The following is a 19,263-nucleotide window of genomic DNA, read 5'->3' as shown; positions in this document are numbered from 1 at the left end:
CTTTAATATCATCTATAATACTATCTATAATGCCATCTATAATACTATTTATAATACCATCTATAATGCCATCTATAATACCATCTATAATGCCGTCTATAATACCATCTACAATGGCATCTATAATACCATCTATAATGGCATCTATAATACTATTTATAATACCATCTATAATGTTATCTATAATACCGTCTATAATGCCATCTATAATACTATTTATAATAACATCTATAATGGCATCTATAATAGCATAGTGCATATAATTACATCTATATTTCCTCCAGTGTTAACTATAATGGCAGCTATAATACTACCATTAATGAAATTTATAATGCCATTTATAATACAATGCTGGCTGATGAATACACTTTGCCACACTATGAGAAATATTGTGGTCACACTCTTTGTAAAGTACAGGGTGAGTCAAAAAACACAGGATACCGTTTTATTTGATTTTATTTTTTATGCTGTCACAAGCCTCCACTATGCGGTGCTGACGGTGGTGTTTGTTGCGGATTTTCTCAGCATGCACAATTTCTTCGAGATGACCCCAGAGATAAAAGTCGATAATAAAATAAAAAATCTAATAAAATAAAATGGTGTCCTGTGATTTTTGACTCACCCTGTATAATTATTTAGTGTACATAGTATGTTTATAGAATAAAACCAGCCATTAGGTGTGTATTTTGTGTACTTCTGGTGTCGGTCCCAAGCCCGGATAAATGGTGAGGGTTGCGTCAGGAAGGGCATAAAATCTGTGCCAAAACTATCATGCAGATCACAAATATGATTGCCATACCGGATCGGTCGAGGCCCGGGTTAACAACGAACGCCTCTGGTGCTGTTGACCAGCAGGGTGCTGGTGGAAATTGGACTACTGTAGGTCAAAGACCATCAAAGAGGAGAGGAGGAAGGCGGGTTAGAAGGCAGTGAGAGAGAAGGAAAGGCAGGAGTGTGGAGGTTAGAGTAGGGACTCTGAACATGGGGACAATGACTGGTAAAGGCAGAGAGCTTGCAGACATGATGGAGAGAAGGAAGGTAGATATTCTGTGTGTTCAGGGGACCAGATGGAAAGGAAGCAAGGCCAGGAACATTGGAGGTGGATTCAAACTGTTCTATTATGGTGTAGAGAGGAAGAGAAATGGAGTAGGGATAATCCTAAAGGAACAGCTTGGGAAAAGTGTTCTGGATGTAAAGAAAGTGTCAGACAGGATCATGAGCCTGAAGTTGGAGATTGATGGTGTAATTTTGAATGTCAGTTCATATGCACCACAGGTTGGTTGTCAGTTAGAGGAGAAAGGAATTTTGGAGTAAGATGGATGAAGTGGTAGATGGTGTCCCTAGAGAGGAGAGATTGGTGATTGGTGCAGACTTCAATGGACACGTTGGGGAAGGGAACAGAGGGGATGAAGAGGTGCTGGGTATGTATGGTGTGAAAGACAGAAATGCGGAAGGTCACTTGTAAAGTGGTACCAGGGGAAAGTGCAGCAAGGCAGCATAGGGTGGTTGTCTGTAGAATGAGATTAGAAACAAAGAAGAGGAAGAGAATGAAGACAGAGCCAAAGATTACATGGTGGAAGCTGAAGGAGGAGGATGGTTGCAGGCAGTTCAGGGAAAATTTGCAACAGGCCCTTGGGGGCAGTGAGGAAATACCTGAGGACTGGGAAACTACAGCTAAGGTGGTGAGAGAAACTGGCAAGAATGTGTTGGGTGTTTAGACTGCTCAGAGGAAAGAAGACAAGGAAAGCTGGTGGTGGAATGAGGAAGTCCAGGAGAGTATTCAGAAGAAGAAGGCAGCTAAGAAAAAGTGGGATAACCAGAGAGATGAAGGAAGTAGGCAGGAGTACTGCATAGCAAAACGAATGGTGGCAAAGGCAAAGGCTCAGGCCTATGATGAGCTGTATGAGAGGCTGGACAGTAAAGAAGGCGTAAAGGACTTGTATCATTTGGCTAAACAGAGAGATAGAGCTGGAAAGATGTACAGCCGGTTAGGCTGATAAAGGATAGAGAGGGAAATGTACTAGTGAGTGAACAAAGAGTGATGAGTAGATGGAAGGAGTACTTTGAAGAACTAATGAATGAGGAAAACGAGAGATCGAGGAGGACAACGGGGGGAGAGAGTGGATCAGGAACTACAGAGAATTAGTAAAGTGGAAGTGAGGGCAGCTTTAAAAAGGATGAAGAATGTTTCCAGATGACATACCTGTGGAGGTATGGAGATGTTTAGGAGAGAAGGCAGTGGACTTTTTAACCAGGTTGTTTAACAAAATCCTGGAGAGTGAGAGGATGCCTGATGAGTGGAGAAGTAGTGTATTGGTCCCCATTTTTAAGAACAAGGGTGATGTGCAGAGCTGCAGTAACTACAGAGGTATAAAGTTGATGAGCCACACCATGAAGGTATGGGAAAGAGTTGTTGAAGCAAGGCTAAGGCGAGAGGTTCAGATCAGTGAGCAGCAGTTTGGTTTCATGCCCAGAAAGAGCACCACAGATGCAATTTTTGCGTTGAGAGTGTTGGTAAAGAAGTACAGAGAAGGTCAGAAGGAGCTGCATTGTGTCTTTGTGGATCTAGAGAAGGCATATGATAGGGTGCCAAGAGAGGAACTGTGGTACTGTATGAGGAAGTCAGGTGTAGCTGAAAAGTATGTTAGGGTGGTGCAGGACATGTATGAGGATAGTGAGACAGTGGTGAGTTGTGCAGTTGGAGTGACAAATGGTTTCAAGGTGAAGGTATGGTTACATCAGGGATCAGCTTTGAGCCCCTTCTTGGTTGCAATGGTGATGGACAGGTTGACAGATGAGGTCAGGCAGGAGGCTCCATGGACCATGATGTTTGCAGATGACATTGTAATCTGTGGTGAGAGTAGAGAACAGGTGGAAGAGAATCTGTAGAGGTGGAGGTTTGCACTGGAGAGGAGAGGAATGAAGGTCAGTAGATATAAGATGGAATACATGTGTGTGAATGAGAGGGAGACAGGTGGAAAGGTGAAGATACAAGGAGTAGAGGGAGGTGGCGGAGATGAAGATGCTGAGATTTTCGTTGGGAGTGACAAGACTGGACAAGATTAGAAATGAGCAGATCAGAGGAACAGTGAAGGTGGAGCAGTTTGGACATAAAGCCAGAGAGGCCAGGTTGAGATGGTTTGGACATGTGTTGAGGAAGAATAGTGGATATATTGGGCAAAGAATGTTGGAGATGGAGCTGCTGGGTAGAAGGAGAAGAGGTAGACCTCAGAGAAGGTTTATGGATGTAGTTAAGGTGGACATGGAGATGGATGGTTGGTGTGAAAGTAGAGGAGGCAATGGATAGGGCAAGATGGAGGCAGATGATCCGCTGTGACGACCCCTAAAGGGAGCAGCCAAAAGAAGAAGAAGAAGTATGTTTATAGATTATTTCGAACCAAATCAATCAGGAGTCAATTGAATTACCAAACGGACAAAACAAACCACGTTATATCCAAAAAGGATTAATATCTCAGTATTACTGCCAATCAGGCACATTACACAGACTGTGTACATAACCTCTCTTATACTTTCCACTGTTCTGTACAGTTCTACACACACACACTCCCATTAGCCACGGAGCACAGAAAAACTGATGATTTCTGTCATCATTTTTTCTGACAAGTCAGACTTTACCTGCAAGTCACACGTCACAGATCCCTGAGTCATAATCGCTAAGGTTACGGGAGAGGGAGAGAGAGGGGGTGTGTGTGTGTGTGGGGGGGGGGGGGCAGAGAGAAAGAGGGACAGAGTGAGAGGGAGAGAGAGAGGCAGATATGGGGGGAGGGAGAGAAAAAGAGAGAAATAGAAAGAGAGAAAAAGAGAGTGAGAGGGAGAGAGAGAGAGGGAGAGGGGGGAGAAAGAGAGACAGAGAGAAAGAGAGAGAGGGGGAGGGGGGAGAAAGAGAGGGACAGGGAGAGAGGGAGAGAGAGAGGGAGACAGAGAGAGAGAGAGAGAGAGAGAGAAAGGGGCAGAGAGCTGAGTCTTATATAAGCCTATCTTTAATTTTAGAGACCAAATAGAATACAGTGAGCAACATCACCACCGGCAACTCTAACAGTGAAAACAACAATAACACCAAAAACACTGAAAAAACACCTTCAATAATGCTAATGATGCTAACAACAATGACAGCAATGCTAACACTTTTAACACTGACCTCAACACCAGCCATACATCACCAACAGCATCAATACTGACCTCACCACCAGCCATACATCACCAACAGTATTAATACTAACCTCAACACCAACCACACATCACCAACAGCTTCAATACTGACCTCACCACCAGCCATACATCATCAACAGCGTCAATACTAACCTCAACACCAGCCACACATCACCAACAGCATCAATACTAGCCTCAACACCAACCACACATCACAAACAGCATCAATACTGACCTCACCACCAGTCACACTTCACCAACAGAATCAGAGGTACTGATTCTCATCCCGGCCGCTTCACACTTGGCTGCAAACTGATCCAGCGAAAGCTGAAGTTCACGGCCTGATGTCCCCAATAGGACCACATCATCTGCAAACCCTGAGGTCACCAAACCGGACACCCTCCATCCCCTGACTGCACCTAGAAATTCTATCCATAAAAATTATGAATAGAATCGGTGACAAAGGGCAGGCCTGATGGAGTCCAACTCTCACTGGGAACGAGTCTGACTTAGCAAAGAGCCATGTACCCTGTACTCCCGAAGCACCTCCCACAAAATACCCCGGGGAACACAGTCGAATCAACAACAGCATAAATACTGACCTCAACACCAACCACACATCACCAACAGCATCAATAGTGACATCAGCACCAACCACACATCACCAACAGCATCAATACTAACCTCAACAAAAGCCATACATCACCAATAGCATCAATACTAAACTTAGCACCAACCACACATCACCAACAGCATCATGACTAACCTTAGCACCAACCACACATCACCAACAGCATCATAACTAACCTTAGCACCAACCACACATCACCAACAGCATCAATACTAACCTCAACACCAACCATACATCACTCACAGCATCAATACTAACCTCAACACCAGCCATACATGACAAACAGCATCAATACTAACCTCAACACCAACCACACATCACCAACAGCATCAATAGTGACCTCAGCACCAACCACACATCACAAACATCATCTATACTAACCTCAACAAGAGCCATACATCAGCAATAGCATAAATATTGACCTCAACACTAACCACACATCACCAACAGCATCAATACTGACTTCAGCACCAGCCTTACATCAACAACAGCATCCGTACTAATCCCAGCACCAACCACACAACACCAATTGCATGAGTACTGACCTCAACACCAGCCCCACATCACCAACAGCATCAATACTGACCTCAACACTAAGCACATCACCAACAGCACCAATACTGACCTCAACACTAACCACACATCAACAACAGCATCAATACTGACCTCAGCACCAGCCATGCTTCAACAACAGCATCAATACTGACCTCAGCACCAACCACACATCACCAACTGCATCAGTACTGACCTAAATACCAGCTCCACATCACCAACTGCATCAATACTGACCTCAGCACCAGCCATACATCAACAACAGCATCAATACTGACCTCAACACCAACCACACATCACCAACAGCATCAATAGTGACCTCAGCACCAACCACATATCACCAATAGCATCAATACTAACCTCAACAAAAGCAATACATCACCAGCAGCATCAATACTAACCTTAGCACCAAACACACATCACCAACAGCATCATAACTAACCTTGGCACCAACCACACATCACCAGCAGCAACAATACTAACCTCAACACCAACCACACGTCACTGACAGCATCAATACTAACCTCAGCACCAGTCATACATCACAAACAGCAGCAATACTAACCTCAACACCAACCACACATCACCAACAGCATCAATACTGACCTCAACACCAGCCATACATCACTAACAGCATCAATACTAACCCCAACAAGAGCCATACATCACCAATAGCATCAATACAAACCTAAACACTAACCACATCACCATCTGCATTAATACTGACCTCAACACTAACCACACATCACCAACAGCATCAATGCTGACTTCAGCACCAACTACACATCACCAACAGCATCAATACTGACCTCAATTCCAGCCCCACTTCACCATCAGTATCAATACTAACCTCAACACCAACCACACATCACCAACAGCATCAATACTAACCTCAACACCAACCCACATCACCAACAGCATCAATACTGACCTCAACACCAGCCATATATCAACAACAGCATCAGTACTAACCTCGGCACCAACCACATCACCAACTGCATCAATACTGACCTCAACACTAACCACACACCAACAACAGCATTAATACTGACCTCAGCACCAGCCATACATCAACAACATCAATACTAACCTCAGCACCAACCACACATCACCAACTGCATCAGTACTGACCTCAACACCAGCCATTCATCACCAACAGCATCAATACTGACCTCAAGACTAACATCACCAATAGCATCAGTACTGACCTCAGCACCAACTACACATCACCAACAGCATCAACACTGACCTCAGCACTAATCACATCACCAACTGCATCAATACTGACCCCAACACTAACCACAGCATCAATACTGACAGCATCAATACTGACCTCAACACTAACCACATCACCAACTGCATCAATACTGACCTCAAGACTAACTACATCACCAACAGCATCAATGCTGACTTCAGCACCAACTACACATCACCAACAGCATCAAGACTAACCTCAACTACAGCCCCACATCACCAACTGTATCAATACTGACCTCAACACTAACCACATCATCATCAATACTGACAGCATCAATACTTCAACTTTAACTTCAACTTCAAGACTTCAACGCCAGCCCCACATCACCAACAGTATCAATACTGACCTCAAAACTAACTACATCACCAACAACATCAGTACTAACCTCAACACCAACTACACATCACCAACAGCATCAACACTGACCTAAACACTAATCACATCACCAACTGCATCAATACTGACCTCAACACCAGCCATACTTCAACAACTGCATCAATACTGACCTCAACACCAACCTCACATCACCAACTGCATCAATACTGACCTCAACAGTAACCATATCACCAACAGTATCAATACTGACCTCAACACTAACCATATCATCAATAATGACATCATCAATACTGACCTCAACACTAACCACATCACCAACAGTATCAATACTGACCTCAAGTCTAACTACATCACCAACAGCATAAATACTCTCCAACCACACATCACAGAGAACCTCAAAACCTACATTATGAAACATAGATCTTACTACTCTACTTCTAACCTTCTAGAACAATTCCAGTTCTATGCGCAGTTCCTCATACCCCACCCAGATATCTCACAGTGGAACAGCAAACAGGTGAATGTGATTGGATCCATCCAACTCAAACAGCGGTCAGCCATGTGAGTGACAGCATCACGACAGTAATGACTGCTGCTTTGGGGTCATGTCTGGAGAACATATCAGACATGGCTGAATTAGAATGAGCAGAACACGCATACGTCCCAGCAGACCATAGCAATCTGAGCTGGTACCCCAAAAATGCCTGCCATAGAACATTAAGGTTTAATTGCTACGATACCAGGCACGTCTCTATGGCAACAAAGCCACAGTCTAGTGTTCTGCTCTGAATGTGTGCTGATCTGAGTAATCAAGACAGCTGTAGCACTGCTATCAAGGAAACATCCCTGCTTCTGAGCAAACATTCATTCTCAAGAAGCCTCTCAGCCACTCAGCATGGTTCTAGACAGCCTGACTGGAACTGCAGGCTAGCTGAAGATAATCCAAGCTGTGTTCTGGATAAAAAGATTGTGAATGCCCCCTAACGCAGTACAACATAATGGGGTATCCAGGCTGTTTTCTCTGTGTTCTAGATAATGTGATGGTTAATGCAGACTAGCTCAATCCACACTACTGATAAATCCAGGTTGTGTTCTGGATAATGGGTTAATATACAGGCTGACTCATTACAAAACAATGAGGAATATAGCCTGTGCTCTAGATAAAGTGATGTCTAATGCAGGCTAGCTCAATTGACGGGAAACCCAGGTTGTGTTCTAAATAAAGCAATAGTTAATATGCAGGCTGTCTCAGTACAAACTAATGGGAGATTCAGGATGTGTTGTAGATAAAGTGGTGATAAACTCAGACTAGTTCAATACAAACTAACAGGAGATCCTGTCTGTGTTCTAGATAAAGTCATGGTTGATGTAGCCCAGCTCAATACAAACTATGGGACTTTGTCCTTCATAATATGATGGTTAATCAGGAATCCAAACTGTGTTCTAGATAAGCTGATAGTAAAAGTAAACCGAGGTGAGCTCTAGATAAAATGTAGCTGGAGCATAGTTCAACATAAACTGACAGTAAATGCAGCTTAGATCTAAAAAACTGAGAGCGGTTCTACCTAAACTAAATGTAATTGCAGGCTAACTCCATTAAGAGTGGTTCTAGATAAAGTGATAGTAAACTTAAATTCAGGATGGCTCAAAATACATTTAATAAAATTCTAAGTATATGTTCTAATGGTAATGGGAGATCCAGACTGTGTCCTAGATAACACTGCACTTCAGTGGAAAGCATGTATTTGTACTCTAAACTCAGCAGTTCATGTTTTCTCTGATGTTCTCTCGTGGGCTGGCGGGAGGTCCAGATGTTCCACACTGCGGCAGATTAACCCTCCGTGTGTGTGCGCTGTGTTGAAGCTCCTCCGCAGGCAGAAGCATATCGGAACATAAGCTTCGTCTCTCTCCAAGCATTTCATAATAATCTGCTCAGATTAACAAACTAATCCTGCGGATTTGTCCCATTTGTCAACGGCGATCATCTGTGCCAGCATGTGTGGTCAGGACAGCAGGCCGACATCAGCGCTTGGAGAACAGGTTCATCTGAAGATCTAGAGTTCTGTGTCTTACTAATCCTAAAGCTAAATATAAAGCTAACCTTTAAAACCCCATGGCCTCGATCCAAACACTGATGTCCATTACCTCCTCAACCCTGACCACAGCCTTGACCCCCTGATTCTTAAGAGTATGTTTGGCTCTGGTACCTTCATTTCTAAAAAAAAAAAGAAAAAAAGGGTCTTTCAGCAATAAAAATCTTTTTCTCTTCGTGGGAACCCGAGTTCAGCGTGCTGCCATTTTAGAGTACGTGTGGGAAAAGGAATAAAAACAGCTTTAAATATCCGTCCGATAATCATTTATCAAATACTCATCAGGTTCCGGTTGGGTTCACATTCCTTACTCGGGTTTCTCTTAGCCCATCACTCGCCTTTTGTGGACATCACAAAGGCCAGAAATCACATATGTAAATGTGTTATCACATCAGAATTTTTTTATTTTGTAAAAAACCAAAAACATGTTTTCACATGCAAAAGGCCTGTAATTACATGTGGAGAAGTGTATTATCACAAATGAAAAGCATATGATCACATGGAAATGCATGCCATTGCATGTGGGAAAGCATGTTATTGCAAATGAAAAGCAGATTATAATGTGAGAAATCATGTTATCACATGCAAAATAACATCACATATGAAAAGCATGTCATCATATGCGGTTAAAGCCACTTATGCGTGGAAAAGCTTATTATCACATGTGGAAAAGCATGCTATGACAAATGACAAGCATATTATCACATGTGGAAAGGCACGCTATTACAAATGACAAGCATATTATCACATGTGGAAAGGCACGCTATTACAAATGACAAGCATATTATCACATGTGGGAAAATGTTGTCACTTGCAAAATAACATCACATGTGAAAAAGCATGTTCTCATAATTCAAAAGCATAACATTACGTGGAAAAGCATGTTATCACAAATGTAAAGCATGTTATCACATGCAAAAGGCCTGATATCACATGTGGCGAAGAGTGTTTTTTGAAAAGCATGTTCTGGTTGGGCTCAGATTCCTTGGTCAGGTTTCTCTTAGCTCATCGCTCCCCGTTCGCAGATTTTGTCCTGTGTTTACCTGCTGAGTTAATCATCACATGTGGTTTTTTAGATACTTCGATTGTTAATTTTTTTCACACATGTAAAGAACATGTGATCAAATATTTGGTAGAATAAAGGCAGGAGGATGATACATACTCTTTATTTGTTTTATAATGCCAGATATTCCTGTACTCAATCTTGGTGAAAAGCATCCTGGTAACAGCATGTTTTACCATAAGTGTATTACCAGCTGGTCAGACTGATGGAACTGCTGCTTTGGTGCAGGAAACGGTCAAGATCAAAGACCTGTATTCGAAACAATGTTATTTGTTTCATTGCCTTTCTTTGCTAAACATATATTCAAACATGAAAACCTGCAATCAGTAAAAAGTTAAGAAACCTATCACCTGTAGGGGGCATCTGTAGGCATCGCTACCAGGAGAACATTTAAGAGATGCTAATATTCATTCTGGTGCACTTTGAGACTAAAACACAGGAAATATTTAGTTCACTGAGATCAACAACTATGCAAACACAAGTCATGTCCAAATATTGTATTATTATTTAGGTTTTTAAATCAAGGCTGTTGAAAAGTTCCCATCATTTGTGTTCTGCAGGCACCATGACGCATAGTGCTTGGCCCCCGAATATTACCACTTGCGATGTAAGTTGTAGACGGTTGTTTAGCCCTCGTAGCAGTTACAATCCACAGGAATCAACATGTTCTACATCAACTTCAGATGAAAACTAAATGGAAGTTGGTTTGGTTTCCCATCATTTTGTCCACCGTTTCAAAGCTTATGAAAAAAGACATTTAAATATGTGAAAATGGAAAAACTTCAATGCTCTTAGTTCTGACTGGCCTATAAAAGTGGAAATTTAGACACCACCTTCCCAAAATGAAAAACTCAAAATCTACATGATCCACGTAGACGGCATATTCAGCATTCAAAAGGGCAAATTTCACAGAAAGGTTAGAAATTAGCATGAATGTATATTAAAGCAACAGAACTAAACACAGATCAGGCGTAAACATTCTGACCACCTCCTTGTTTCTACGCTCTTTGTCCACTTTATCAGCTCCACTTACTGTATAGCTGCACTTTGTAGTTCTACAGTTACAGACTGTAGTCCATCTGTTGCTCTGATACTTTGTTATCCTGTTCTTCAGTGGTCAGGACCCCCATGGACCCTCACAGAGCAGGTACTATTTGGGTGGTGGATCATTCTCAGCACTGCAGTAACACTGACGTGGTGGTGGTGTGTTAGTGTGTATTGTGCTGGTGCAAGTGGATCAGACACAGCAGTGCTGTGGGAGTTTTCAAACACTGTGTCCTCTCATTGTCCACTCTATCAGACACACCTGCCTTGTCTGTCCACCTTGTAGATGTGGATGTTCTGGCGGCGCAGCGAGTAGCTGCAGTGGCCACTTCAGGAATAGCAAGGTGGTGCTTTTTTGCTATTTTTGTTTACTGTCTGTCGTGTAACCCGACCAAAACTAGATATCATGACTGTTTCAACCAGCACCATCACCTACCATTGCCAGAGCTCTACAGCTGAGAAATCAGCCACAATCTCTGCTTCCAAGCGAACTGCGGGAAGAGCTGCATGAGCTAGGCCTGCTACGGTCCCTGGCGCTGCGTGAGCCTGCAAGCGAGCCGGCGTGCATGCTAGGCTAATGGCTAACCCCACACAACCAGCCGTTCCATCACTCCTTCTCTCTAACGTTTATTCCTTGGAGAATAAACTGGACTACCTCCGGATTCAGTGGGCTACCCAGTATGAGTTCAGAGGCTGCTGTGTTTTTGTTTTTACGGAGACGTGGATGACAAGCTACACTCTGGACTTCAGCTCATTCAGCTCGACGGCCTGTTGTGCTACCGTGCGTACAGAGACGCTAAGCTGTGTGGTAAGACTCGAGGTGGAAGCCTGTGTGTTTACATCAACACTGAATGATGTAAAAATGCGACATTAGTCTCCAGTCACTGCTCACCGCTGGTGGAGTTTGTGATGGTCAGAGCCAGGCCATTTTATTTGCCTAGAGAGCTAAGTACACGTTGTATCCAGAAAGCCACCAGCATTGTGGACGATCCCATCCATCCCTCACACTGACTTTTTTCACTGCCGCCGTCTGGCAGAAGGTACTGGAGCATCTGTGCCACCACTGCCAGACTCTGCAACAGCTTTATTCCTCAAACAATCAGATTTTTAAACTCACAAGGACTGAGCTAACCCCCGCCTCCCCCCTCACACACACTCCACACACAGAACTCTTTTGATGCTTTACCTGCACTATCTGGATCATTGCTGCTACACTGTGTTTTCACAGTTTTACTCAGGTTTTACTACCTCAGTAACTGCTGTGTTTATGTACGTCATCTGACTGCGTAGCTCACAGATCACAGCAAGTTAATATCTCCGCACCTTATTCCACTACCTCATGTCCAGAATGAGTGCTTTGTCGGTGCTGCACTGTCCTGTCTGTTTACTGTGTCTAATGTCTGTTTAATTTATCGTATTTATGATTTCTAGTTTAATTTTTTGTTCGCACACTGTGTCTGCACGTTGTACTTTGTACTTTTTGTTCCTTGTTGCACCGTGTTGTTCCTAAAGGGAACGTAATTTAATTTCACTGTGTACTTGTACATAGATGGAGTGACAATAAAAGCCTCTTGACTTTTTGACTTGAAGTCAGAGACGATAGCTCATCTGCTGTTGCAGTTTGTGTTGGTCATCCTGTAGTCCTTCATCAGTGGTCACAGGCCACTGCCCATTTTCAGTCCAGCAGTGACACTGAGGTGTTTAAAAACTGATCCACTCAGACCAGCGCAAAACACATTAACACACCACCGCCGCATCAGTCTTACTGCAGTGCTGAGAATGACCCACCACCCAGATAGCACCTGCTCTGTGAGGTTAGGGTTAGGGATGGACTACAGTCTGTAACTGTTGAACTGCAAAGTGCACCTATGTAGTAAGTGGTATTTGTGTGTATCTGTGTTATGTAGTCACAACTGGGATGATCTACTGTGACCAAATGACAGCCCTGAAGATGTTCAGGTTCTTTTACAGCAATAACACTAAAGGTAAGCCTACCTTCTCCTTGCTGTCCAAACCGGACGAGTCGGGCCGCGTGCGGATGGTAAATGGTGTGGCCAGGCGTAGCAGAATGTTCTGGAAAGAGCAAGGAATCCTGGGAGAGACGAGCTGGAAGCTGTCGCTGAAACTCAGTGTCCGGTGTGGCTTCCTAAGCCCCTCCCCCACCTGCCTTAGCCCCTCCCCCACTTGCAGCACCTCCATGCTGGGGCCAATGACCAGGTGGAATGGACACGCCCTGCAGAACGTGCTGAGGCTGATCCGCAGATCCAAAGGCGAGCGCGACAGCTGCCGTGAGGAAGAGGAGGACGACGAAGATGACAAAGATGTCCTGACCTCTCTTATGCGGAAGGACAGGCAGGCCGGGGGTGTAGAAGTGGGCGGGGATGGAGATGACGAAGGGGTTGAGTCTGCAGACAGTTCTCCATCCTCGCTGGCCACATGGAGCCAGGTGGGATCGGTCTCCTCCACCTGGACTTCTGATTGGTAAATCCGGCAAGCGGCTGCCCGGATAAGGCCCGGCATTGCCACGCCCACCGTGGGGTCAGGGTTGAAGCAGTGCAGAAGAAGAGTCTTTCCTTTCTCCTTTTCTGTCTCGGTATCGTCGTCTGTCTCTCCATGGGCATCTTTGCACAGAAACGAGGGTGATTCTGAGGACGCTCTGCGGCCGTACGAGGTCCGGGCATGCTCCAACAGGGCATCAAAGCCGTTGAAGAAATCCTGCAGGTTCCCGCCCAGAGAACGCAGAACCCTCTCATTCTCCTCCAGACACAAGCCAAAAAACTCCTCCCCAAAACGCTCACGCAGCGTAGGAAACCCAATACCTGCAAATAGAGAACAATAGAACAATATTAGGATGTTAGGGTTATGTCAATACAATGTGATGTTAATGTCAGAAATATATATGTTGGGACAAAGTCAGGACAATGTTAGGACAACATTTGGACAATGTCAAAACAATATCAGTACATCAGTACAAGGTTAGGCCAATGTCAATGGATTGTCAGTAAATCAGTACATCGTCAGTACAATGACAGAAAAATATTAGGACATCAGTACAGCGATAAGACAATGTCAATACAATGTCAGTACAATGTCAGGACATCAATACATTGTCAGTATAATAATAGGACAATGTCAATATAATGTCAGTACATCAGCACATTGTCAGTACAGTGGTAGGGCAATGTAAGTACAACGTCAGGACATCAGTAAATCATCAGTACAATGATAGGACACTGTCAGTACATCAGTACAACATCAGTATAATATTAGTACAATATTAAGACAATATCAGTACATCAGTACAATGTCAGTACAATTTTAGGACAATGTCAGTACATTAGTACAATGTCAGTACAATGTTATAACAACATCAGTACATGACAGTACATCAGTACAATGTCAGTATACTGTTAGGACAACGTCAGTACATCAGTACAAGGTCAGTACAATGTCAGTACATTAGTACAACATCAGTACAATGTTAGGACAACATCAGTACAATGACAGTACATCAGCACAATGTCAGTACACTGTTAGGACAATGTCAGTATATAAGTACAATGTCAGTACAATGCTAGGACAATGTCAGTAAATTAGTACAATGTCAATACAATGTTAGGACAACATCAGTACAATGACAGTACATCAGTACAATGTCAGTACACTGTTAGGACAATGTCAGCACAATGGAGAATATCAGTATGATGTCAGTACATCAGTACAATTTCTCTATGATGTCAACAGTCCAACTGAAAGGTACAAATTCACAGCTGTTTGGACCAACTTGATTATCACAGAAGCTCAGCATTCCCATAAAAAATGGGCTGTTCAAAGCCAAACTGGGCTAAATGATTATTTTTATGTATTTTATCAGATGGATTTCTGATCTTCTGCTATATTTCCTGACTGTGTGACTGTCAATCATTTAAACACAGTCATAGCAAAGCTTTAAGCTGCACTGATGCTTTAAAAACGAGCTTAGCTGAAGATCCACTTCAGTTATAACACACCAACACGCACCTATACTGAGGTGTTTATTCTCCCTCAGACACAGCTGTGGGTGCAGAGCGGAGAACCATAGTGTGTTTTACACTGAACAGATTACTTTTTACTGGCTGACCTGCCACCTGAACACACACACACACACACACACACACACACACACACACACACACACACACACACACACACACACACACTCAGATTTGAGCTGATTCCATTTCGGTGTGTTGAAACAGGAGACATTCAGGGAGTTATTTAAAAATCTGATTACAGACGTGTCAGAGATTTCCCCATATTTTTGAAAGAATGAACATAAAGATAAGGATCTCTGCTTCCTCTGACATGAGAGGAGCTAATATACTCGACAAAATAAATTACACATGGACGTTCAGGGAAATGGAACAAAGAGGGACACATCACACGGCTGGGGAGCCGTTCAGCCCCTGTAACTCATTTTTATCATTTTTCAACACTGAATCAAAGTAAAGACGCATTTAGCCATGTAAAAGCATTGACCTGTTATCTGTGGCTCCAGTTTTGCCTGAAGTGAATAACCAAAGTTATCAGACCACATGTTCTGGATGATGGTGCTCCGTGGGGGCAGCGAGGCTCTAAAGATGAGGACACACAGATTTGCTGGCGCTCGCTCATTCGGTGCTGGTGTTGTAAATAAGTTGATTGTAAATGCTGTGAATAACGAATCATAAAATGGTTTGTGGGAATCAAATCCTGAGATTTTGCGCTTTCTAACAATGTAATGTATCACTGCATTCCTGGTTCATTTGATACATAAAAACGATGTTTAAAAATCCATAAGTGAAGATTTCAATGAAAGCATACCGGTACAGTGATCTAGTAGAGGTTAACCATCTCAGGAACAATACTGAAGTGTTTACCACTATTAAAGCTGAAAAACAACTTATTACAAGTTATTGTGCTTTGTTAAAGGCTGTTGTCACTCCCAGCCACGGCGTACAGGGAGCATTGCTGCAGAATACTGTATAACACTAATAAAACTCCAGAGTGCTGTAGAACAGTAAAATTGTTCCAGAATGCTAAGATAACACTCCAGAGTGCTGACGAATGCGAATAAACACTCCAGAGTGCTGTAGAATGCTAATAAAACACTCCAGAGTGCTGACGAATGTGAATAAACACTCCAGAGTGCTGACGAATGTGAATAAACACTCCAGAGTGCTGTAGAATGCTAATAAAACACTCCAGAGTGCTGCAGAACACTATTAAAACACTCCAGAGTGCTGTAGAATGCTAATATAACAGTCCAGAATGCTGGCAATACTAATAAAACACTCTAGAGTGCTGTAGAATGCAAATACATCACTCCAGAGTGCTGTTGAATACTAATAAACACTCCAAAGTGCTGTAGTACACTAATAAAACACTTCAGAATGCTGTTGTATGCTAATAAAACACTCCAGAATGCTGGAGAATGCTAATAAAAACTCCAGAATGCGGGAGAACGCTAATAAACACTCTATCATCCTTAGGAACACTAACAAAACACTTCAGAGTGCTGTAGAATGGTAATACAACACTCCAGAATGCTGGCAATGCTAATCAAACAATCTAGAGTGCTGTAGAACGCAAATAAATCACTCCAGAGTGCTGTAAAATGCTAATAAAACACTCCAAAGTGCTGTAGTACACTAATAAAACACTCCAGAGTGCTGTAGTATGTGAATAAAACACTCCAGAATGCTGTAGTACGCTAATAAAACACTCCAGAGTGCTGTAGAACGCTAATGAAACACCCCAGAGTGCTGTTGAATGCTAATATACACTCCATCGTGCTTAAGAACACTAAAAAAACACTTCAGAGTGCTGTAGTATGCTAATAAAACATCCAAGAATGCTGTAGTATGCTAATAAAACACTCCAGAATGCTGCAGAATGCTAATATACACTCCATCATGCTTAAGAACGCTAATAAAACACTCCAGAGTGTTGTAGTAAGCTAATAAAACACTCCATAATGCTGTAGTATGCTAATAAAACACTCCAGAGTGTTGTAGTATGCTAATAAAACACTCCATAATGCTGTAGTATGCTAATAAAACACTCCAGAATGCTGCGGAATGCTAATATACACTCGAGAATGCTTAAGAACGCTAATAAACAGTCCAGAGTGTTGTAGTATGCCAATAAAACACTCCAGAATGCTGCAGAATGCTAATATACACTCCATCATGCTTAGGAATGCTAACAAAACACTCCAGAGTGTTGTAGTATGCTAATAAAACACTCCAGAATGGTGGAGTACGCTAATAAAACACTCCAGAGTGTTGTGGTATGCTAATAAAACACTCCAGAATGCTGTATTATGCTAATAAAACACTCCAGAATGCTGCGGAATGCTAATATACACTCCATCATGCTTAAGAACGCTAATAAACATTCCAGAGTGTTGTACTATGCTAATAAAACACTCCAGAATGGTGGAGTACGCTAATAAAACACTCCAGAGTGTTGTGGTATGCTAATAAAACACTCCAGAATGCTGTAGTATGCTAATAAAACACTCCAGAATGCTGCTAATATACATTCCATCGTGCTTAAGAACACTAACAAAACACTCCAGAGGGATGTAGTATGCTAAAAAAACACTCCAGACTGCTGTAGAATGCTAATAACCACTCCATAGTGCTTAAGAACACTAACAAAACACTCCGGAATCCTGTAGAATGTGATTAAAACACTTCAGAGTGCTGTAGTATGCTAATAAAACACTCCAGAATGCTGTAGTACGCTAATATACACTCCATCATGCTTACGAACACTAACAAAACACTCCAGAGGGATGTAGTATGCTAATAAAACACTCCAGACTGCTGTAGAGTGCTAATAACCACTCCATAGTGCTTAAGAACACTAACAAAACACTCCGGAATCCTGTAGAATATGATTAAAACACTTCAGAGTGCTGTAGTATGCTAATAAAACACTCCAGAATGCTGTAGTACGCTAATATACACTCCATCATGCTTACGAACACTAACAAAACACTCCAGAGTGCTGTAGTATGCTAATAAAACACTCCAGAATGCTGTAGTACGCTAATATACACTCCATCATGCTTACGAACACTAACAAAACACTCCAGAGGGATGTAGTATGCTAATAAAACACTCCAGAGTGCTGTAGAATGCTAATAACCACTCCATAGTGCTTAAGAACACTAACAAAACACCCCGGAATCCTGTATAATGTGATTAAAACACTTCAGAGTGCTGTAGTATGCTAATAAAACACTCCAGAATGCTGTAGTACGCTAATAAAACACTCCAGAGTGCTGTAGTACTCTAGTAAAACACGCCAGAGTGCTGTAGAACGTGATTAAAACACTCCAGAGTGCTGTAGAATACTAACAAAACACTACAGAATGCTGGAGTACGCCAATAAAACACTCTAGAGTGCTGTACAATGCTATTCAAACACTCCAGCATTATTAGCATTCTGTCTGAATGCTAATAAAACACTCCAGAGTGCTGTACAATGCTATTCAAACACTCCAGAGCGCTGTAGAACACTAATACAACACTCCACAGTGCTGTAGAACGTGACTTAAACACTCCAGAATGCTGTAGAACGCTAATAAAACACTCCAGAGTGCTGTAGAATGCTATTAAAACACTCCAGAGTGCTGTAGAACGCTAATAAAACACTCCAGAGTGTTGTGGTATGCTAATAAAACACTCCAGAATGCTGTAGTATGCTAATAAAACACTCCAGAATGCTGCGGAATGCTAATATACATTCCATCGTGCTTAAGAACACTAATAAAACACTCCAGAATGCTGTAGTACGCTAATATACACTCCATCATGCTTACGAACACTAACAAAACACTCCAGAGGGATGTAGTATGCTAATAAAACACTCCAGACTGCTGTAGAATGCTAATAAAACACTCCACAGTGCTGTTTGAATGTCTGAATGCTAATAAAACACTCCAGAGTGCTGTACAATGCTATTCAAACACTCCAGAGTGCTGTAGAACACTAATACAACACTCCACAGTGCTGTAGAACGTGACTTAAACACTCCAGAATGCTGTAGAACGCTAATAAAACACTCCAGAGTGCTGTAGAATGCTATT

General features: G+C 42.5%; 1 protein-coding gene across 2 annotated transcripts in view; it reads right to left on the bottom strand.

Moving 5' to 3' along the window:
- gucy1a2 (guanylate cyclase 1, soluble, alpha 2) overlaps positions 1–19,263 on the bottom strand; it is a 54,708-nt gene that overhangs the window by 20,652 nt on the left and 14,793 nt on the right. For both annotated transcript variants that reach the window (XM_017683251.2, XM_017683252.2), the window contains exon 4: positions 13,140–13,963. In XM_017683251.2, the coding sequence (XP_017538740.1) occupies positions 13,140–13,963 (824 nt within the window). The remainder of the gene's footprint in view (positions 1–13,139; positions 13,964–19,263) is intronic.

Source organism: Pygocentrus nattereri, chromosome 17 (genome assembly GCF_015220715.1).
Source record: "Pygocentrus nattereri isolate fPygNat1 chromosome 17, fPygNat1.pri, whole genome shotgun sequence".
In the NCBI taxonomy this organism is placed as follows: domain Eukaryota; kingdom Metazoa; phylum Chordata; class Actinopteri; order Characiformes; family Serrasalmidae; genus Pygocentrus; species Pygocentrus nattereri.
Note: the sequence above shows the minus strand (reverse complement) of the source record. Positions and strands in the feature narration are given on the sequence as shown.